Source organism: Octopus bimaculoides, chromosome 4, assembly GCF_046866305.1.
Source record: "Octopus bimaculoides isolate indiv1 chromosome 4, ASM4686630v1, whole genome shotgun sequence".
Taxonomy (NCBI): domain Eukaryota; kingdom Metazoa; phylum Mollusca; class Cephalopoda; order Octopoda; family Octopodidae; genus Octopus; species Octopus bimaculoides.
Window position 1 is genome coordinate 149205780 of NC_142931.1, and position 22095 is coordinate 149227874.

General features: G+C 36.2%; 1 protein-coding gene across 1 annotated transcript in view; it reads left to right on the forward strand.

The window, feature by feature from the left end:
• Window positions 1-11249: 11249 nt before the first annotated feature.
• LOC106884250 (adenylyl cyclase-associated protein 1) overlaps window positions 11250-22095 on the forward strand; it is a 105048-nt gene continuing 94202 nt past the window's right edge. Inside the window, exon 1 of the mRNA XM_089351763.1 lies at window positions 11250-11368. Coding sequence (XP_089207889.1) covers window positions 11265-11368 — 104 coding nt within the window. The 5' untranslated portion in view covers window positions 11250-11264. The remainder of the gene's footprint in view (window positions 11369-22095) is intronic.

The window sequence follows — 22095 nt, forward strand, 5'->3', positions numbered from 1 at the left end:
TGCGGAGTCACTATCAGAACTAGAGGAGAAGTTTCAGGTGTGGAAGCAAGGTCTAGAACTGAAGGGCCTTAGAGTCAACCTAGCTAAAACCAAAATCCTAATAAGTAGGAAGGTAGATAAAACACAAACCCCTTCAGGTAGATGGCCCTGCTCAGTATGTAGAAAAGGAGTAGGTAGTAACTCTATAAGATGTACCCGGTGCAAGCTATGGACACATAAGAGGTGCAGCAACATCAAAGGCAGGTTAACTAGCAAGTTAGTTTTTGTTTGTGGCAGATGTTCAGGTGCAATAAAGACTGCAAACAAACAGGAAACAACTTCTATCTCATTCCAGGGTGAAAAACTAGAGGTAGTCGATAGCTTCCGCTATCTGGGCGACCAAGTTAGTAGTGGGGGTGGGTGCGCTGAAAGTGTAGCTGCTAGAATAAGAATAGCCTGGGCAAAGTTTAGAGAGCTCTTACCCCTGCTGGCGACAAAGGGACTCTCACTCAGAGTAAAAGGCAGACTGTATGACGCATGCGTACGAACAACCATGCTACATGGCAGTGAAACATGGGCTGTAACTGCTGAGGACATACGTAAGCTCGCAAGGAATGAAGCCAGTATGCTCCGTTGGATGTGTAATGTCAATGTGAATACCCGTCAGAGTGTAAGTATCTTGAGAGAAAAGCTGAACATTAGAAGCATCAGTTGTGGCGTGCAAGAGAGACGATTGCGCTGGTATGGACATGTGGTGAGAATGGAGGAGGATAGCTGCGTGAAAAAGTGCCACACCCTAACAGTTGAGGGAACCCGTGGAAGAGGTAGGCCCAGGAAGACCTGGGCTGAGGTGGTGAGGCAAGACCTTCGTACATTGGGCCTCACCGAGGCGATGACTACGGACCGAGACCTTTGGAAATGGGCTGTGCGTGAGAAGACCCGGCAAGCCAAGTAAGATCGTTGCCAGTGCCCCTGGACTGGTTCTTGTGCGGGTGGCACATGAGATGCACCATTTTGAGCGTGGCCGTTGCCAGTACCGCCTGACTGGCTCCTGTAGGATTTTCGAGCGAGATCGTTGCCAGTGCCCCTGGACTGGCTTGTGCGGGTGGCACATAAAAGACACCATTTCGAGCGTGGCCGTTTTCGTGCGGGTGACACGTAAAAGCACCCACTACACTCTCTGAGTGGTTGGCGTTAGGAAGGGCATCCAGCTGTAGAAACTCTGCCAAATCAGACTGGAGCCTGGTGTTGCCATCCGGTTTCACCAGTCCTCAGTCAAATCGTCCAACCCATGCTAGCATGGAAAGCGGACGTTAAACGATGATGATGATGATGATGATAAATGTATTCAATATATGCACATGTATTTGGAATTCACCTACACACTTCACTCTATCTCTTTACTAAATCTCTTTATTCTTTAACTTTCTAAGCCACATCCCTGGATAAATCTCTGGAAACTTCCCACCAACTACAACCAGGATGTTTTTCAATAATAAAATTCCCACAGGTTTCATTCTCACTCTCTTCAAGTGGTTTGTTTTGATGGTTGCCCTTCTGCCTGACTAACCGGATGTAAATTTGTCTCTCCAGTACAAAATGTCTCTCTTTTGGCAAAATGATTGTTTGGTCCCACTACAGGCTCAATTCTGACCTTGCACGACACTGTCCAGAGGAATTGGTTGACCAAAACACGGTTCTTAATTGAAAATGTTGTAGTGAAATCAAACACATACTGTACCTCCTCCCCCGCCCTACTGTCCCCAACCCACCCATACACAAATACACAGCAAACACTTTCATATGTGGGTGTGTGTATGTAAGAGAATAGAAGAGTGTGTGTGTGTGTGCGCGTCTTATTTTTTTACTTGTTTCAGTCATTGGACTATGACCATACTGGGGCACAACCTTGAAGATTTGTTGTTCTGGTGGCACATAAAAGCACCCATTACACTCGCAGAGTGGTTAGCTTTTCTATCGAATGGCAACTAATTAGTACTGCTAGCCTTATTAAGTAGGGAGAAATAGATGTGACTTATATGTGGAAGAACTTTGCTCAATGTTTTCATCAAAACCCACATTAATTTAAGACAAGACACAAACAAGCCCCAAGATGTTTACACAAACACAGTTGAACCTTTAAGAGATATAGGAATAATTCTAGACAGCCAACATCCCAGCAACAATTCATCTCAGCTTCTGAAATGAATTGATAAACCCACATATAACATCCAAACATACATCTTTTTTACCTCTGATGAAATTACACTCATATCACATAAACATAAATTTAATGCACAAATTTGTAATTAAATTATTGTGTATTAATTGAAAGAAGCGAAGATGACCAATTTGTGGTTAATAATAAACAATTATTAACTTCCTTATCTCCATTTTCTTTTCTTCTTTTAAATGGATATAAGCTATAAGCTTTATATGTACCTATTGTTTTAAGGGAATTTCATTCTCCCCCAAAAGACTAGGTATTGAACCAGTATTTTCTTGGATGTAACCATCCCTTTATGAGGTTAATATATCCTCTAATTAAATTTATATATATATCTATGTTTTTGTGTCTCTGTTTGTTCCTTACCACCTCTTGACAACTGGGGTTGGTAAGTATACATCCCCATAAGTTAATGCTTTGACAAGAGACCAATAGAATAAGGACCAGACATTTAAAAAAAATTACTGGGATCGATTCCTTCGACCCAAGATTCTTCAAAGCAGTGCCCCAGCATGGTTGCAGTCTAATGACAGAAAAAAGTAAAAAACAATATATACATATACATATATATATATATATATATATATACATGCACATACACACACACACAAATATATATATATATATATATATATATATATATACATGCACATACACACACACACAAATATATATATACATATAAGAGGGATGACCACTAAGTGGACATCCATTAGGCTAGAAGAAGACCACCTATGGTCTTTATATTTTGTATCTTTTCATTTGTCTTGCTCGCTTATGTTCTGGCATTTGCTGGATTTTCTTCAGAACAATCTTTTCTTAGTGGTCAGACCATATGTGGTCTTTTTCTAGCATAATGGATGTCCACTTAGTGGTCATCCCTCTTATATGTATGTAATATATTTTTTCTGAATCTTCAGATTTTTCAATATGCTAGGCCAGTTTTTAAATTGATATTAATTAAATTAATACTCAAATTTTCACCCTTATTATTCAAATTTATATACATATATATATATTTCTACATTTAGATAGATAGATAGATAGATAGCTACATACACGTACACATACATTTACGTATGATTCTAAAAGTGCATGTGGAAGAAGAAGAAGAAGATCTAATTTTGGCAATAAATGAATAAACGATGATGAAGAATCACCATTCCATGTCAGTCAGTGATCTAAGTAAAGAATTGCGTTCTTTCCTTCTGACTAAGTTATTTAAAGTCTAAACTTGTGTCTACTGCTACAGTTGCTGACGTCACAACACAATCCGATGATAATAATAATAATAAGAGGAAGAATTCTTTCTGCTGTCGGCACAAAGCCTGAAATTTTGAGGGGAGGGAACAGACGATTCCATCAGCTCCAGTTGTCTGCTGGTGCTTTATTTTATCGACCCCCGAAAGGATGGAAGGCAAAGTTGACCTCGGAGGAATTTAAATTCAGAACATACGAAACAACCCGGAACCGGAAGCTATGAAATTAAATCTCTCAGTATCCGGTCAGCCACGCCCTCGTTAAGACCGACCGGTTTTGAATCGCGTTTTTTTTGTCAAAGTAAGTTGTTCTGGAAATCTTTAAACTTAAGATTATTTTTTGTATTTATTCTTTCTTTGTTTTGATGTCTGATACATGAGTTTATAGATTTCATTTGTCTACTTTCTGCAAATCTTCTTTCTTTACTCCCTCCCCCCCATCTTCTAATATACAATGAAACACACACTTGCCTCTCCTCTACTTTATTGTTTGTTGTCTTTTTTTTCCCCTCCCTCACACAGATGTCTTTTTAATCTATCCTATTGTTAAAGGAGAAATATATATATATATATATATATATATATATATCAATGCTGTACTTGCTTGGTTTCGGAACGAAAAGGCATTTGTAACTGGAAAAAAAAAATACAAACTAGCGAAAACATGAAACCCTAATTATATAGTTAACAGCCTGTTATAATAAACATAGTTTATCATAATTTGTTTTCATGTAATATATTAATATGTGTCAATATTTCACTGTCGATACAAGTTGCTCAGTAATAAATTTCTGTGTCAAAGACTTCAATAGGCACCACAAACATTTTGACGCACAAAGATATGGTCCTACCACACACACATATATATATAAATATATACACGCACCACACAATGTTTGTCCGTATACATCGGAAGAAATGTTTTCTTTACCCTCGAGGAAAGAAAAAAATGCATTCTCTATTGATAAACTGTAATCATAACGAGAAAGACGAGAAGAAAAATGAAACGTTCATTTCGTGAATGAATGACGAAGAAGAGCTTTGTTAGAAATGTATTTTGTTTTCTTTTAAACTTCGATAAATTTATTTCCATTAAACATAATTTATTCTCTTCATGAATATAATATGTAGGCATACTTTCGGTCGGTATACCCCTTAGGACTCAAAATTCGATCATATGGACGAAAATATCCTTAATATATATATTCGTCACAACCTGCTTATATATATAATATATATATATTCATCTTAGGTAGTTTATATATCTATTTATATATGTTTTGACAATCGTGAATCTGTATATATGAACGGTAACATTCATGGCGAACCTTGTAGCCTGAGTTCACTGAGATCAAAGTTCACTCTTAAATCTGATCGATTTATTATTTAAGTATGTGTATCTTAAATGTTTTCTTCTTTCCATTTGCAAGAACCTGCTTCCACTTGCCATCATCAAATTTATTACCTTACCCTCTTCCCGAAACGCATGACCACCACTTAGTCTTATTTCTTTAGAATTTCTCTTTTTAATCAAACCGAAAAATCTTATTAAAAGTAAATAGTTTCCTGTTTCTTCTTTTTCTCACCATGTTTACTCGTTCCTTGTTTTGTTTCTTTCATTTAATATTTTCTTCCTTTTTACCCGTCTATTTCTTCGTTTCCAAATATGGTTATTTATACCACTCTTACCAACCACAAACCATGTAAATCATCATCGAAATTCCACCCATTCCCTCTTATTTCATTATTTTCTTTTTATTATATTTCCTCACTTCGTTTCTCTTATCTCTCTTAACCCAGTTATCTCTTCTCACCCACTCCTTGGTTGTCAAATATTTTTTCACGAATGTTATACCACTTGTCAAGTAATGCCAGTACAATGCTCTTATTATGTATGATGATCATAGTGGTGGTCGTGTTATTTTTCTTCTTTAATAACGTGAATAATAACTCCATTTATAATTAGTTGATATATAAGCATTACTTCTTTGAATGGCCAGTTTAATATATGAACTTTATATATTCCAATTAAAAATTCCTCGAAGATTATGTAATACGTAAATAAATCGTTAATTTATGTTTCGAATCTGTTTAAATTGCTAGGGACAAATGAGGGCTGCATTCCTTTCCACTGTCACCTTTCGTTTACAATATCAATTCTGTGGTAAACAGTATTTAAAAAAAAGTGTTAACATTGAACAAATCTGAGGTCTACCTCAGCCATTCTTCTATCTCTACCTTCTGTAATTCTCTAATTTCAGTGCCTTGTATAAAGAGGGGGGAAAATCAATATTGAAAATGGGGTTCGTTCAACTCAAATATTTTCGAGTAAATTGTTTATTTAGGAATAAACATTCCACAGAAAATATTTAGTGAAAGTCACTGTTTCACGTCACTGAATCTAGGATAGTGTAGATAAATAAATTGGAAAACTGTAAAGAAATATTTTGTAACGACAATAGTCATGTAATTTTCCCTTTATGTTAATGTATGAAAGTGGGTTTAAAATTTAATTTCGTTATATAAAACGCAATCACTGGTACTTTATTGTTAAATTTGAATTTGGTGTAGAAAACATGTGGCCTACCTATTATTAGAAGACTATATTTTATAGAAAATGTTTCATCGTTTTATTTAATTTCCATATAAGTATTCAAATCCTGTGGTGTTAGGCTACACCCTCACCCAAAACTATGACCTTGTTTTTAATGTAAGCAAGTGTTAATATGTTCATTAGTATCTCCATTACAGAACTACTACTACTACTACTACTTTGGAAACTAAAATTCCGGACAAAATAGTTTATCGTATTTAGTTATGGTTCTTTACATTCTGAGTTCAAATCCCACCAAGATCAACCTAGCCTTTCATCTCTTTTGGGAGAGGGGGAGATCAATAAAATAAAGTATGTCTAACCCCCTCTTCAAAGTTGGCCTTGTGACTGAGAAATTATCTTTGCAAGTAATCTGCCTTTTGCTTTAGTTCAATATTAAATTTAAATGTCCTAAGATCTCGTCCTATTGTTGTTTTTTTTTATTCTCTTCATGTTCTTTTATGTATTCATTTTTATTTGTTATTTCACCTGTTTTATTTTTTGTAGCGAAATGTTTTATTTGTTGTCTTCGTAGGAAATACAAAATGATCGGGCAACCCCTACACTTCTCTTTTAAAATACCTAAAAGGTATATTTCTTCTATCACCGTCTTCGATTTCCCCATAAAAGTGAAATAATGTCCTTTGCTCAGCAGAATCGTTAGCAAGCTGGACAAATATTTAGCAACATTTCCTCGGGTTTTTACGTTCTAAGGTCGACTTTCATCCTTTCGGGGTCGATAAAATAAGTACCAGCTGAATACTGGGGTTGATGTAATCGACGAACCCCCTACTCCAAAAAACTTCAGGCCTTGTGCTTATAGTAGAAAAGATTATTATTCATGTGTTTACATATTTTGTAGATCTTTATCTCCTTTTCCTTTTCTTTCTCCACATTTTTTGTAATCCCCCCCCCCCCCACGATACCCTCCACAGTTTTATAGATTGTCCTTCTAAATATCCTCCTCATCAATGTCTCTGTGGCAAATAAAAAAAAATCATCATCATTATTGGTACTTGTACTAAATGATGCTAGTAGTTCAACAACATGAAGCGGTTGAACCCTAATTTATGACCCCTATTTTCGTACACCATATTTTTGTGACCCCCTTCCTCTGCCACTGACTGAAAATATAATAATGCTTCAAAGATGATTTCTCAAAACTCCAATTATTCGAACGAATAAATATTTACATCTTTGTAATGATGATCCGGTGCTAATCTTTTACTACAACCGGCACCGGTTAAATATCCCTCTCCCCTCTCTCTCTCTTTGTCTCCCTTTTTCTCTCACTACTACTACTTCTCTACTTTCGTTTTCCGATCTACGGATTGTTATTTCCTTTGTTGTTTTATTAAGCCGCTTTTATATATAAAAGAAAGGGGTCACTGATTAGTTGGAGAAAGACAGAGAGAAGAATCCTTTGGAGACGAGAAAATCATTTCCATTCAGTTGTTGGCAGTTCTTTGATCGTATGTATCTCTACTCTAATAGTCTTTTAATCATTATTTAAGGTGACGTACATTGGTACTGCTTCGAATGTTGGATAACATCTTCACTGTATAATATATATTAAAAATGTATTCATAATGTATTTGATACATTATATTCAATAATATGTAACTAGGTATGCAATGAAATATATATTGTATATTTCGAGTTGTGGTCCAGTTGAAATTCTTGTATCTTCTTGTTTATATATGTATATATATAAAATATGCTTTATTTTACTGAACTCACATTTGTCGTTCACAAGAGAATCCATCATATATATATATATACACACACACACACACACACACACACACACAATCATAATATAAGCCAGGGCTTAAATAACCTTGTATATTTGCTGAAACTTAGTATTCTCCCCCCCCCCCCCTGCTTTTTCTTTTTCATATTTTAATCTTGAAAGGATCATCAGAACTTTTAAAGTGAACTTTTTATTATTAATAGAAACTGTTATATATTTTGTGTAATACAATCTTACGTGTTTTTGTGTCGATTCGTTTTTTGTTTTGTTGACATACAACTAAATGCACTTTTACTCCATATTAATAGTTATTATTGCAGAGACAGCATTTGGCTTCTGCAAGAAAACAATACAGGAATTTATTTTGTTTTGTTATACGGAATTAAAATTGTCTTCGGTATGGAGAAGATATTGTGTTGTGTGTAATAAATATTCGTAAATATTCTGAACATGAACGAACAATAAGCTTGAAGGAGATATAAAGGCTTACTTAAAACAATGATATGGACGTTAGTTTTGAAATCCGTCTCATCTGCCCTAATTATTTATTCGTATTACATTACTTGGTATCACTATTCCATTTCAACTCTCTTGAGATTACTGGTTTTATTTTTAGGGGCTTCTTATGTTGTCGTCTCCCTACTTTTCGTTTCAGCAATTAAACTTGTGTTCATTGTTACATGTAGAGGTTTCCATACTCTGTGTCTATGTGGTTAATCGATCTCTTTTTATTTATTTCCATTTTAAAGCTTAAAGCGGAATATAAGATTAAAGTCTAAGAAAGTAAAAACAAAAAAGTATCTGAGGAAATTTTGAAATAGTTCTGAAGTCCCATACCTTGTGAGTCAAGGAAAGGGTAGTTTTCTTTTTCTCTCTCTTGACACCCCACTCACCGCACTTTCTAAAATATTTGCTGTGTTTCACACAACACAAATAATCTTATAAATTTTTTTCCCCATTTTCCCCTTAATGTTCATCTTTCCATTCCTTTCGAGCCGTTTTCCTTTCCCATAGGTTATGGGATATACAGCAAAGGACAGCTGTTCCTAAATTCTACCAAATCTTCTAAATATTGTTTCTTGATGATGAACGTATTTTTTTATGCAGTGTAAAATAATTTCAGTTATGTTTTATGGTTTGTTACAGGACGAAGGACTGTCCATGACTCCTCCTCCTCCTCCTCCCCCCCCCCCCTCCATTTTTGCAGGGTCTCCAAGACAGGTTGGTGAGGAAGGAAAATCTTGATGTCCTCAAACTGGACACCTAGTCCTCAATGCTTGCAACATAATTACCTCTGCCACTTTACTAAAACCACCCATTGAACGCCAGGTAGGGTTAAATCAGGCCACATTAAGTTTACCATCTATGTTTAGTTTTATAAGTAGGTATCACTGGTCAGTTCCTTACAGGGCAAGTTATACTTTGTTCTTCTTCATGCAAGAAGAATTATCTTGTTCAGAGCTACTTAATTTTGGACTCGTATGAGCATGTCTTTTACTATGGCACTAAGTTGACCAAAGTCTTGTGAGTGGATTTGATTGACAGAAACTGAAAGAAGCCTGTTTATATATATGTGTGTGTGTGATTGTGACTCTTTTGTTTTGACTTTGCACGATTGTTATAAGTATGTCATTGTCATAAAAGCAGTCTTCTTTCATTTCTAATATTCTGCAAAAAAAATATGCCAGGCCATGAAGAAATATTACCTTGCTTGGAATCAGGAGACAGTTGGCAACAAGATGGGCATCCAGTTGTAGAAAATGTCTCAAACTTTGTCTAAACCCACACAAACATGAAAAAGGTGACATTAAAATAGTGATGGCTTTATGTATACTGACACCTACATACATCAACCTGTGATCAGTCAACTGCCACATCATACATTAGCATACATCACTCTTTCTCTCTCTCTCTCTCTTTCTCTCTATCTCTCTCTCTCTCTCTCTCTTTCTCTCTCTCTCTCTCGACCAACATTCGTGTCAAGATTCTTATGTCATGCTTGGACAGTTTCATCAATGTCTTGTCAATGTAATCTCCTGACTCTCCAGGCTTATTAAAGCATCTCAATTTACAAAACAAAATAAATCACTTGATTCAGTTCATGGGAAGATTTTCAGATCTGAATTAGAGTCAAGACAACAAATCAAAAGACTGCAGCTAAGAAACAAGCAAGGGAAATATTGCTGACCACTGGTGAGGTTTGTCTTTTATATCTTTCATCGTATTTTAGTTCAGATTAGATGGTACCCCCACCATCTCTTTGTAGAATGGCATTCCCATTTGGTTTCTAACCTTTGATCTTCCTGTACCCTTGAAAAAAAAAAAATTCTTAGTTTGGTGAGTTTGTACTGTTATCTTTTACTGGTTTCACTTGTTGGGTTGCATCGCCTTCAAGTCAAACGTGTCAATGCCAGTTCTTTTTTTTTCTTATTCAGCACTTTTCATCATCGAACTGCTTGCCATGCTGGCATGGTTTGACTGAGGACTGGCAAGCCAGGAGGCTGCACCAGGCTTCAATCTGTTTTGGCAAGGTTTCTACAACTGGATGCCCTTCCTAATGCCAACCACTCCGAGAGCGTAGTGGGTGCTTTTTACATGCCACCGATACGAGTGCAGTCAGGCAGTACTGGCATTGACCACGCTCAAATGGTACTTTTTACGTGCCACTGGCATGAGGGTCGTTACCATATTTATATTAAAATATCCTACTTTTGTTTCAATTGATTTTTTTTTAAATAATGAAAAATTTATTAAAATAGCTTTCGTTATGTTTCGTTTGTAACATAAATTAACAAGAAATTTTGATGGCAGGTTTTTAGATGATTTTAAAATAGGTGGCAGTATTAAAGGGGTCAAAGTTTTGTTCTTATTGGTTTCCTTCACTGAACTGCTAAGTTAAGGGAATGTAAACTAATTAGCACCGATTGTCAAGCTGTAATGGGACACACACACATGAACATATGTATAGTCTAGCCCATACCAACATGGAATATAAATGTTAAAGGATGATGATGATGATGATATATATGGCAAGCTTCCACATAGTTTCTTTTCTGTCTACCAAATTTCTTTGCAAGGCATTGGTTGGTTCAGGGGCACCTAGGGTGCTGCAATGGGATTGGACCCAAAAGTGAGCTTCTTAACCACAACCATGCCTGCACCTATATATATATATGCAACCCTCCTTTAAATATGTTACTTGTCTCTCTTCATCTGTTGTTTGTTTCTTGTGTAATGGTGGTTATACAGTTTTATATTTTTGCACAACATGGATTATGCTCCTCCACCTTCATCCTCAAATAATAAGTAGTTGTTTTGTAGAAAAACGAAAGCCTTTCTACTCCATTCACACACCTACTTTTCTTTCTTTCTTTCTCTCTGCAACATATGGTGAAGAAGTGATAAAAAATAATCTGTAACAATTCTGATTTGACATTTCCTTTCCACAATGACATGGGATTGGTCTGTCTAGAACAACTCTTTGAGGGTTTGTTGACTCAGTTGGGTGAAGTACAGCATATAATGTTCTCTTGTTTCTCTTTTGGTAAAATTTTCAGGTTGGTGCCTCTACAATTATTATTATTATTATTATTATTATTATTATTATTATTATTATTATTCAATAGTGTTATTTTTACTGACTGCATTACTGAGTGCAGCTGTGTGCTGTAGTTTGGGTGTTTTTATTGCATTGAAAGTACTCTACATATGATGTGTGTGGTACCTAGCAGTGCTATTTTCTGAAAGCTGCCTATATTGGTAAATTCTGGGGTTTTCGTTGTCTGTCTCCATTTTGTTTTAATCACATCCAAAGCACCTTCTTCGGATGAATTCTTTCTGCCTCCAGGTTCCAGATCTTCACGTTCTGAGAGTTTCTCCAGTTCTTTTAGAGTTACATTGTTTATTCTTTTCTACTCTAGGCACAGGGCCCAGCATTTTGGGGGAGGGGGTTAGTCGATTAGATCAACCTCAGTATGCAACTGGTACTTAATTTATTGACCCCGAAAGGATGAAAGGCAAAGTTGACCTTGGCAGAATTTGAACTCAGAACATAAAGACAGACGAAATACTGCTAAGCATTTGGCCCGGCATGCTAACGATTCTGCCAGCTCCTTGCTTTTACATTGTTTATTATTATTGTTTTACTTCTCAGAGCGCTCAGTCTTGTTTGCTTTGGTAGATTCCATGAAAGTGGACAGCAGCCTGCTGTCAGAGGTCTCACAAGGTTTCTTTCCACACATTACAAGCTCTAATACTTGGTTGTTAATTATCATGGGAGACATTCAACATCCAAGTACCAATTTAAAAAAAAAACTATCCAGGTACCAATCTTAAAAACCATCCAAGTACCAATCTTGGTAGAGTCATATGCACGAGATGAAATGCTTAGTAACATTTCTTCTGGCTCTTTATGTTCTGAGTTCAAAATTTCGCTCAGCTCAACTTTGCCTTTCATCCTTTCAGGGTTGATAAGTTAAGTACCAGTCAAAGACTGGGGGTCAAAGTAATCAACTTATCCTTTAGTAGAAAGAATAATTATTATTATTATGACAGTGAGTTGGCATAATCATTAGCATACAGGGCAAAATGCTCAGTGGCATTTTGTCTGTCTTCACATTCTGAGTTCAGATTCTGCCAAGGTTGGCTTTTCCCTTCATTTTTGGGGGTTGATAAAATAAATACTCGTTGAGCACCAGGGTTGATGTAATCAACTAGCCCCCTTCCCTCAAAATTTCAGGCCTTTTGCCTATGATAGAAAGGGTCTTTTCTGTCAATAATTTTCAGTTTCTCCCAGTCATCCTGTCAGATGTATTTGTGTTGCCAATTTCTGTATTTCTGAAAATTTAGCCAAATGTTTTTTCATATATTTTATATATTTCTATCTATATATTTTTTGTATATTGCTAAACTTTAAACATTTGGTTAGTCTTTTCTTTTTCTGAAAAAACAAAAAAGCTTGAAAATTTGAAAAGCTTGCTTTGCAACTATGAAGTTTCAGGTTTAGTTCTACTGCATGCTGTACCTTGAGCAAGTCTTTTCTACTATAGCCCTCAACTGATCTTGTGAATGAATGTAGGAGATGGAAATTGCATGGAAGCCTGTATTTGTATCTGTTCTTCCATCATCACTTAACAATTGGCGTTGGTTTGTTTAAGTCCCTGTAACTTAGAATTTCAGCAAAAGAGACTGACAGACTAAGTCCTGGGGTTGATTTGTTCAAAGAAACCCTTCAAGGTAATGCCCCAGCATGGCCATAGTCCAATGACTGAAACAAAAAGAAGCAGCTAGAATTAACACAGATATTAACCGTTCCCAAGTGTAAGGCTGTGCTGCTGCTACAACAACTTCTTTTACTTCCATTCACCTACTGCAAACCTCTGCTAATCTTGAGACTTGCATTTTAGAGATTGTAAGCATAAATTTTGTGTATGAAATGTATATTTAATCTTGTAACAGAATGTAGAATTAAAGCTCTAGGTTCAGTCATGGGGCTGTGCAGTCTGGGCTTCAATCCCATTGCACAGCACTTTGGACAATATATTTTCTACTGCAGTCCCAGGTTGACCAAAACCTTGTGGGTGATTATCCTGAATGTACTTGTCTAGGATTGAATACTATAGAGACAACTATCTCATGTTGTTGCACATTCTACTCCAGGCAGTAGTAGCTGGAAATGAGTGAGTGTGGGTGGTGTCAGGACGAGGACACACACATGATGGGCTTCTTTTGGTTTCCATCTACCAAATCCATTCACAAGGCCTAGGGCTATTTTAGATGGATGTGGGATTGAACCTGAAGCCACATAGTTGTGAAGTTAACTTCTTAACCTCATAACTATTTAATATATATAATGGCATTTTGTAACCTATAAAACTACAATAGTATATTAGTAATTCAGTGGGTTACTAGGAAAGGTTTAGTAATTAATGTATATTAAATATAATCTTCACTGACAGCCACCTCGTCCAGACAATCTCACAAGGTGACAAACACTGACTAGTTTGTACTTGGGCATAGTTTGATAAATGTAGACATTCTGACAATCCTCTTTGTCATTTGTATGTTAATTAGATTCAGTTATCTGAAGGAAAACTGTCAAATTACAAACCTGATAATAACAGTTAATTATGTTTGGGAAACTGGTTTTAATTCAGATAATGTTTTTGGTATAAGAGGTGAAAGAGATAAAGACAAAGTCCACAGATCATATGTATATATATATATGTATGTATGTATATGTGTATATATATATATATATATATATATATATATATATATATATATATATATATATATACATGTATATATATATATATGTATGTATGTATGAGTGTGGATGGTATTCATTTGCATGATGACTGTCTCAGGAAAAAATAAGTGTTTTTTTTTTGTTTTTTTTTTTCGAGATATATTCATCAAATTTGGGTCAGTTTGTCTTCATGACAGGTTCTGTCGCTCTGACTCAATGACAGCTCCAGGTGACCTTGGAACTAGCCACAGGCCTTCGTCACTATCTCTTGTTTTAGATCACTGAAGGTCCTGGTAATCTTGCTCCTCAGTTTGTCCTTTGTGTTGCAGTTGGAATTGTTGGTCTTTTGTTCCACCACACCCCACACAAAGAATTTGAGGGTAAGTTTGGTTGGGGCCTAATGTCAGGTACTGTGTAATCAAAGAAATTCTCTGACGGCCAGGCTTGAGTCTTCCGGCTGGTGTGGCAGGGCACATAATCTTGTACAGTCTCCCTGCAACTAATCTCTTGATCCAGAGCTTCGCCACTTTGCTTAGAACACAGATATAACCGTCAGTATTCAACCTGAGGCTTTCAGCTACCAAGCAAGGTGGCACGATGGCACCTTTGCTGCTGACAACACTGAAGACTTTTTTTTTTTAATGCTGAAAATTTCATCTGCATGACTCTAGGCAGAGGTTTGGCTGTATGGTTAAAAAGCTTGCTTTGCAACCATTGGTTTTGGGTTCAATACTACTGCATGGCTTCTGTCGCCCTGGGCCAAAGAATGCCTTGTGAGCAAATTTTGTCAGACACAACCTCTATAAAGGCCTTTTGTGTGTGTGTTTGTGTTTGTTTCCCCACAATTGCTTGACAATCAGTGTTAGTTTGTTTGCATCCTTGTAACTTAGCAGTTTGGCAAAAGAGACTGATAGAATAAGTGCCAGACTTGAACAACAAAAATAATTATAATAAAAAATGAGTACAGGGGTTTATCTGTTCCCCTAAACACTTCAAGGCAGTGCCCTTGCATAGTCACAGTCCTGTGACAAACATAAGGTAACACACACACACACACACACACACACACACACACACACACACACACACACACACACACACACATGCATGCATGGTTATATTTGCACATGCCTACATGGCTGATTATAAAAGCGGGGGGGGGGGGATTTGTGACATCATCATCAGTTAATGTCCATGTTCCAATAAAATAAAAATCTCATTTAAAATAAATTATACAATTAAAGCTGTGTATATAAATTTAAAATTTCAGCTAGTTTGTATTTCACTTTTCACATCTTCTTTATGGATTGTTTATTTATTTATATCTTGATATTCTTTTTTTTAGTGTTAGTAGCAAAAAGCTGATTATGTCTGCAATTAAAGACCTCATTATTTTTGCTTTAGTTTTTTCCTATTCCAAAGAATGGTTTCTTACTCTGCTCCTCTTTGAACACTGATATTATTTTACATGAATGTGTTCAGGCTGTATGGCTAAGAAGCTTGCTTCCCAACTGTGTGGTTTTAGGTTCAGTCCCACTGCACAACACCTTGGACATACGTCTTCTAGTATAGCCCCAGGGCAACCAAAACCTTGTAAGTGGATATGGTTGACATAAACTGAAAATAATCTAACATTTGTATGTATGTGGGTTTACACTAGTCATGACATCATGTGATGGCTGCTAATGTCTGTTTTCCATGCTGGCATGGGTTGGATGGTTTGACCAAAGAATCAAAATAACAATAATAAAGCTTAAAATTTCAGCTGTAGAATCTTGTGTTTAATTTTTTAGAAGGTTCTTGTATATTCTTTTGATATATTTTCTGTTTAATGAAAGAAAAAACAAAAAGTCAATCATGTGAAAATTTGTAAATTAGAAAAATTAAGGCTAATTAAATACAGCTTTCCTTGAATCCGTCATCAATTTGAAGGGAGATAGAGGAGAAAGTTTGGCAGGATATTTAAGGGAAGTTTCTGGCAGATGTCAGGCATGGAACAGATGGAAAGCAGTATTAGATTAATGAAACTGTTGATATTTCAGTGGTTGCCACCTCTCATAACATCTCTACCTAGCCTCTAGCTGCTAACAGACTGTTTGTGGCTAATTGAAATATTAAATTTGCCTATTTAATAACACTTCCATGGTCTGATGCACATTTTACATGCTTTCTGACATTCAGTTTTGTGTGTGTGTGTGTGTGTGTCTAATTGTGTGTTTCACTTATGTATGGATGTCTTTGAGTGTATATCTATATTTGTTTCACATTTGCACGGATGTGTGTAAACACACACACTCAAACACACACACACACACACACACACACACACACACAAGAGAAGTGGGATTTTTAGTTGTATTTTTTTTTTCAATTTTGAATTTACAGTTTAAAAAACTAAGCTGTTTTATAAGCAAAATCAATTGTATGTTTGAAATTGAATAAATTTATTTATTTAAAACTAAAATTCTCACAGAAATTCAATTAATACATGAAAATTTAAATAGATAAAACTTATTTTCTTTTTATAACTCCTTTTGTTTTGCAATCACTGCCCCCCCCCCCCCCCCCCCCCCCCGTGATCATCTCAGTCTTGATTTTACTTTTATGAAATCCTTATAAATTTGAAATTTTGAAACTAAAGAAATACTGAAAGAATCTTAAAAGTTTATGATGTTCTTCATTTATCAATATATCATGGCTACACTCTCTGAGTGGTTGGCGTTAGGAACGGCATCCAGCTGTAGAAACTCTGCCAAATTAGATTGGAGCCTGGTGTTGCCATCCGGTTTCACCAGTCCTCAGTCAAATCGTCCAACCCATGCTAGCATGGAAAGCGGACGTTAAACGATGTTGATGATGATGATGATGATCATCATCATCATCATCATTTAATGTCTGTTTCCATGCTGGCATGGGTTGGACAGTTTCACAAAAGCTGGCTAGGTTTGGAGTTGCACCAAGTTCCATTTTCTGTTCTGGCATGGTTTCTACACGTGGATGCTCTTCCTCACACCAACCACTTTACTGAGTGCTCCACTGGGTGCTTTTTATGTAACATCAGCACCAGTGCTTTTTATGTGGCAACACCACCACTAAGAGAGTCATCAAGTACCCTGCAAGACAAAAGACCCTTAACTGGGATTTTATAAAAATCTAAATAGTTAGCTGGCAGAATCCTTTTGTGTGTCAGACAAAATGCTTCGTGGTTTTTCTCCTGACTCTTATGTTCTGAGTGAACTTTCATCTGTTTGAGTCCTGGGATCAATGCAATCAACTTACTCCATATCTGTTCCAGAATTTGAAACCATTATTCTATAAAGATCAGATAAAAAAGAAAAGGCCATAGTAATAACTAATTAAAACAATATAAAGACATGTAATAAACAATTTCTTATTTATTTTACATCCAGTTTACATGTGACTATGAGTTGGATGGATCATCACAACCCAAATCAGTTCTTTTTTTTAGAGTTACTGCTGTCCTAGACAAGTTGGAGGAGCACATCTTGCTTGTATCTTTGGTTTGATTTCTACTGCTGGATATCAGCAACTACTTTACAAAGTGAACTGGGTGCATTTTATTATGTTCCCCCAACTCTAGACAGGTTATGTCCTCAATAATATGAAGGGTCCTCTCAGCCTTACTTTGTTGCTCCCTTTCCAGCCACTTCAGAATATCCTCGATGTATCTATTGTGGCACCAACAGAAGTGGGATTGCCATGGACTCCATAAAATTAGAGCATCCTTACCGCTCTAAGATGTGTTTGTTCACTTTGTGTTTTATGTGGCTGAGGAGCTGAACAGGAGAGAGAAAGAGAGAGAGAGCAATACCAGAAGAGGAACCAGGATTGGTAGATGAAAGAAGCAAAAGTGTGAAGGTAGAGTGATATTCGATGCAGGATTTGCAATAAAAGGGAATTAGTGACGGATTGCAATAGAGATTAATGGATGATAAAAAGTACTTGGCTGGGAGGGCAGTTGGCCTTTATGAGTCGGGCCAATTTAAAGCTGAACTTTCTTGATGTGTTAACACTAAGAAATAAAAATTAAAGTCCAGCTATTTTGTTAGGCCATGAGCTGGCAGAATTGTTAGCATGTCAGATAAAATGCAAAGAGATAATTTATTGTGGCTCTTTAAGCTCTAAGTTCAAATCCCAGTAAAGTCTGTCTTGCCTTTCATCCTTTTAGAGTCATTAAAATAAGTACCAGTTGCGCACTGGGGTCAATTTAGTCAACTAGCCCCCTTTCCCCCTCAAATTCCAGGCTTAGTGTCTATTATAGAAAGGATTCTTTTTTATCATTTGTAAAACAGTTGAGCCAATTATGGTAAATGTTGGAAAGAATCTCGAGATTATTCATTCTGGTTCTTTACCCTCCTCATCATCATCATCATTTAATCTCCATCTTCCATGGCATGGCTTGCACTCTGAATTCAAATACCACCAAACTCAACATTACCTTTAATTTTGGTTTCAGTTAAACACCAGTCGAGTATCAAAGTCAATGGCATTGACTAAACCCCTCCCCTTAAAATTTCTGGCCTTGTGCCAAAATTATAAGTATTATTATTATTATTATTATTATTATTATTATTATTATTATTATAAGTATTATTATTATTATTATTATTATTATTATTAAGGCTGCAAGCTGGCTGAATCATTAGCACACTGAGTGAAATGCTTAGCAACATTTCGCTGTCTTTGAGTTCAAATTTTGCCAAGATTGACTTTGCTTTCCATCCTTTCAGGGTCATTAAATTAAGTACCAGTGAAATATTAGGGTCGATGTAATCAACTAGACCCTCCCCCAAAATTTCAGGCTTTCTGCCTATAATAGAAAGGATAATTATTATTAACCCATGCCAGCATGGAAAGTGGACATTAAACGATGATTAGAATTATTATTATTATTATTATTCTTTGTAAGTCTATAAACTAGACAAAACAGTGACTCGTTGGCAGAAATGGTAAAGCAACCGGCCAAATACTTTATTAAAACTATATTCATATTGTTCTTTCTCAGTTTTGATTTCAAACTTATGACGTTGTTTTATCTCAGCATTGCATTTCAATTCCTCATGATGCCAAGTCACTTCACTAACATTACTAATGCCCTTGAGAAGGGCATGAACCTTCTGCTGTATATCTTTGCCGAAATAAGAAATCATATATACACACGCATGTACGTGTGTGTGTGTATATATTCTTAGTATGTGATGTTTATTTGAGACTTTAATATGGCTTAGAACATCAACAATAGTTGAAGCAGCATCATCACCTATAAGCAACAATTACCACCCACCAACTTACAACAACCAATCTAACTACAATCTCTTTACAATTAACTCACCAGTAAACTATGTGTTTATGTGTTCACTGGAGTTGGAATAGCCTTTTTTGAGTATTTCCATCACCAGCCAGCTGTTCTCAACCCATACATTTTGCTGCTCATTCTCTTATGCCTGTTCATTCATTCACAACAACCAGCAGTTCGGCTGAATTTCTTTCCTCTTGTAAGTCACCTCTTCAGTTATTTCTCTATTTTGGAATGATATATTGTTTATTTATTTCATGCCAGAACATAGTGAATATCTTGACTATTTGTATTTTGGTTCAGCTATTTATCATCATCATCATCAGCATTATATATTATAAATATTTTTTCTCATTTTACTCATCATTCCAGTGTGTAATCTATGTATGTAAAATCTTATGTATTTTCTTGTAAACCGTAATTGGGACATTTTTGAAAACATTGTCTCCTTCTTCTTAGTGCATGTATATACTTCCTTTATTTTCACGTGATGTCTTTCTGTCTCTCTTTCACACACACACACACATGTTCATAAAACCAAACCTACAGATCCTATGTCACTTGCTTGTGTATCTTCACTTCCCCCAAAATTTATCTTTTACTTGTTTCAGTCATTGGACTGCAGTAATGCCAGGGCACCGGCAAGCTGTGCTGGGAGGTAAACACATACACACAACAGGCTTCCATTCAGTTTCCATTGCCCAAATTCACTCAAAAATCAGTCTTGGGGCTATAGTAGAAGGCACTTGTCCGAAACCATATGGTTGCAGAGCAACCTTCTCAATCCTGTTTCTATGCATGATTGTGCCTAGATTAAAAAGCTATCCTGTGCCTTATATTCAAACTGTTGTCATCAACAAAGCCTTCAATCATGTCTATTTGGTTAATCTCTTAGCTAAACTTCTCTTGGTCCTGTGGCAACATGTCAGATCACGCTGTTGTCGCATATATTAGAGCTACTTCTGAACTACACATTTCCAGCAAGTCTAGTCTACCTCAGAGTTTAGCTTCATATCCTTTAACACTACAACGATGCAGTCACGACTTATATCTAGAAAACATTTTCATATTCAACATCTACAAACATCAACATCATCCTCTACGTTGCTACAGTTAAGTCTTCCAAGAATTACTAATTGTCTGTAAATCTCAGGTTAAGCCCACAATGCAGCACTGCTCTTTTTCTCTCTCTCTCTCTCTCTCTCTCTCTCTCTCTCCCTTTCTCCCCCCCCTCTCTCCCACGTCTATGCTAGACTGCATCTTGTCATAATCTAGTTTAAATTCAAAATTGTTGCCCTCTTAGATGGGTTGGAAACCATTTTCTGAGCTGGAACATTTCATTTTTTGGCCATGGTTTCTACAGCTGGATGCATTCCTAACACCATCCACTTTACCGTGTACACTTGGTGCATTTCAACAGAGCACTAGCGCAAGAAGAGTTGTCTTTGTTCCTTGCTAGAATATTGAGTACTTTCTACTTCGCCTCATTACCCTTTCTTTCATACTAAAGAGATTGTCCTGTGTGTGATGAGACTATAAAGTGTCCCATCTCATGTTGATTCCATTGGCTTGTTCCTTTCATTCTAAAGAGGCGAATACGTGGAACTGGAAGCTATCAGAAAGGACCAGAGTAATAGAGGAGAGAGAGAGAGAGAGAGATAGCTACGTTGCTACATGATAACTAGTTGATGCAAAAGTGTGTATTATGAGACAAAGTGTGTCAATGAGCATGAAATGAGAGCTAGGGGGAAAAGTAAAGTGGATGAATGTTTATCTATCTGTATATGTATGTGTGTGTGTGTGTGTATGTATATATCTGTGCATGTATGTATATGTATGTGTGTGTGTGTGTGTGTGTGTGTGTGTGTATATATATATATATATATATATATATATATATATATTTATATAATTGCTAAACAGGACATCAAACATTAAGGCAAGGCCAATATCTCAAGTCATATACAATATTATTATAGGAAGTAATTTCTTCCTATAATAATAATAATAATATTGTATACGACTTGAGATGTTTGCCTTGCCTTAATGTTTGATGTCCTGTTTAACAATTATACATCTGCTGCATCAGAAATCTGCAATGGTTCCATAGCTACTGTCTCGGCTATAACCTTGGAGCCCCAGTAATCCATTACAGCACTTACCTAACGTACCTAATCATTTAGATCACCTGTGAACTAAACCCCCATACTTTGTATATATTTATATGTATATAGGTGTATATATGTGTGTGTGTGTGTGTGTGTGTATATTTGCATGTATTTCCTTATTGCATGTATTTCCTTCACCGTCAGAAATTTTTTTAGTACATATTTGTTTTAACATTTTCACTTTTTTTAATTCTTTTAATTTTTTTTACATAATTTTTCATTCTACTTTGATGGTTGTGATGTTAAAGTGCTGGGATAATGAAAACAACCTACATTGAGATAAATTAAAAGGTGGACCACAACCGCCCTGTATTGCGACTCTGGATAACTTTGCTTGTTTTGTTTTCTTTGAAAATGTTTCGCAATCTTTATGTGTGAAGATGGAGTGGTTTGTGACAAACTGACTGCTGTAGAAACAATTTGTTGAATGGCTAAAAAGGAAAAAGAAAACAAATCATGTGATAAGTAATGGCTGTGTGGTTAAGAAGCTTGAGCTGTTTGGTCTCACTACACCTCACCCGGGGCACGTGGTTACTATGGCTCCAGGCC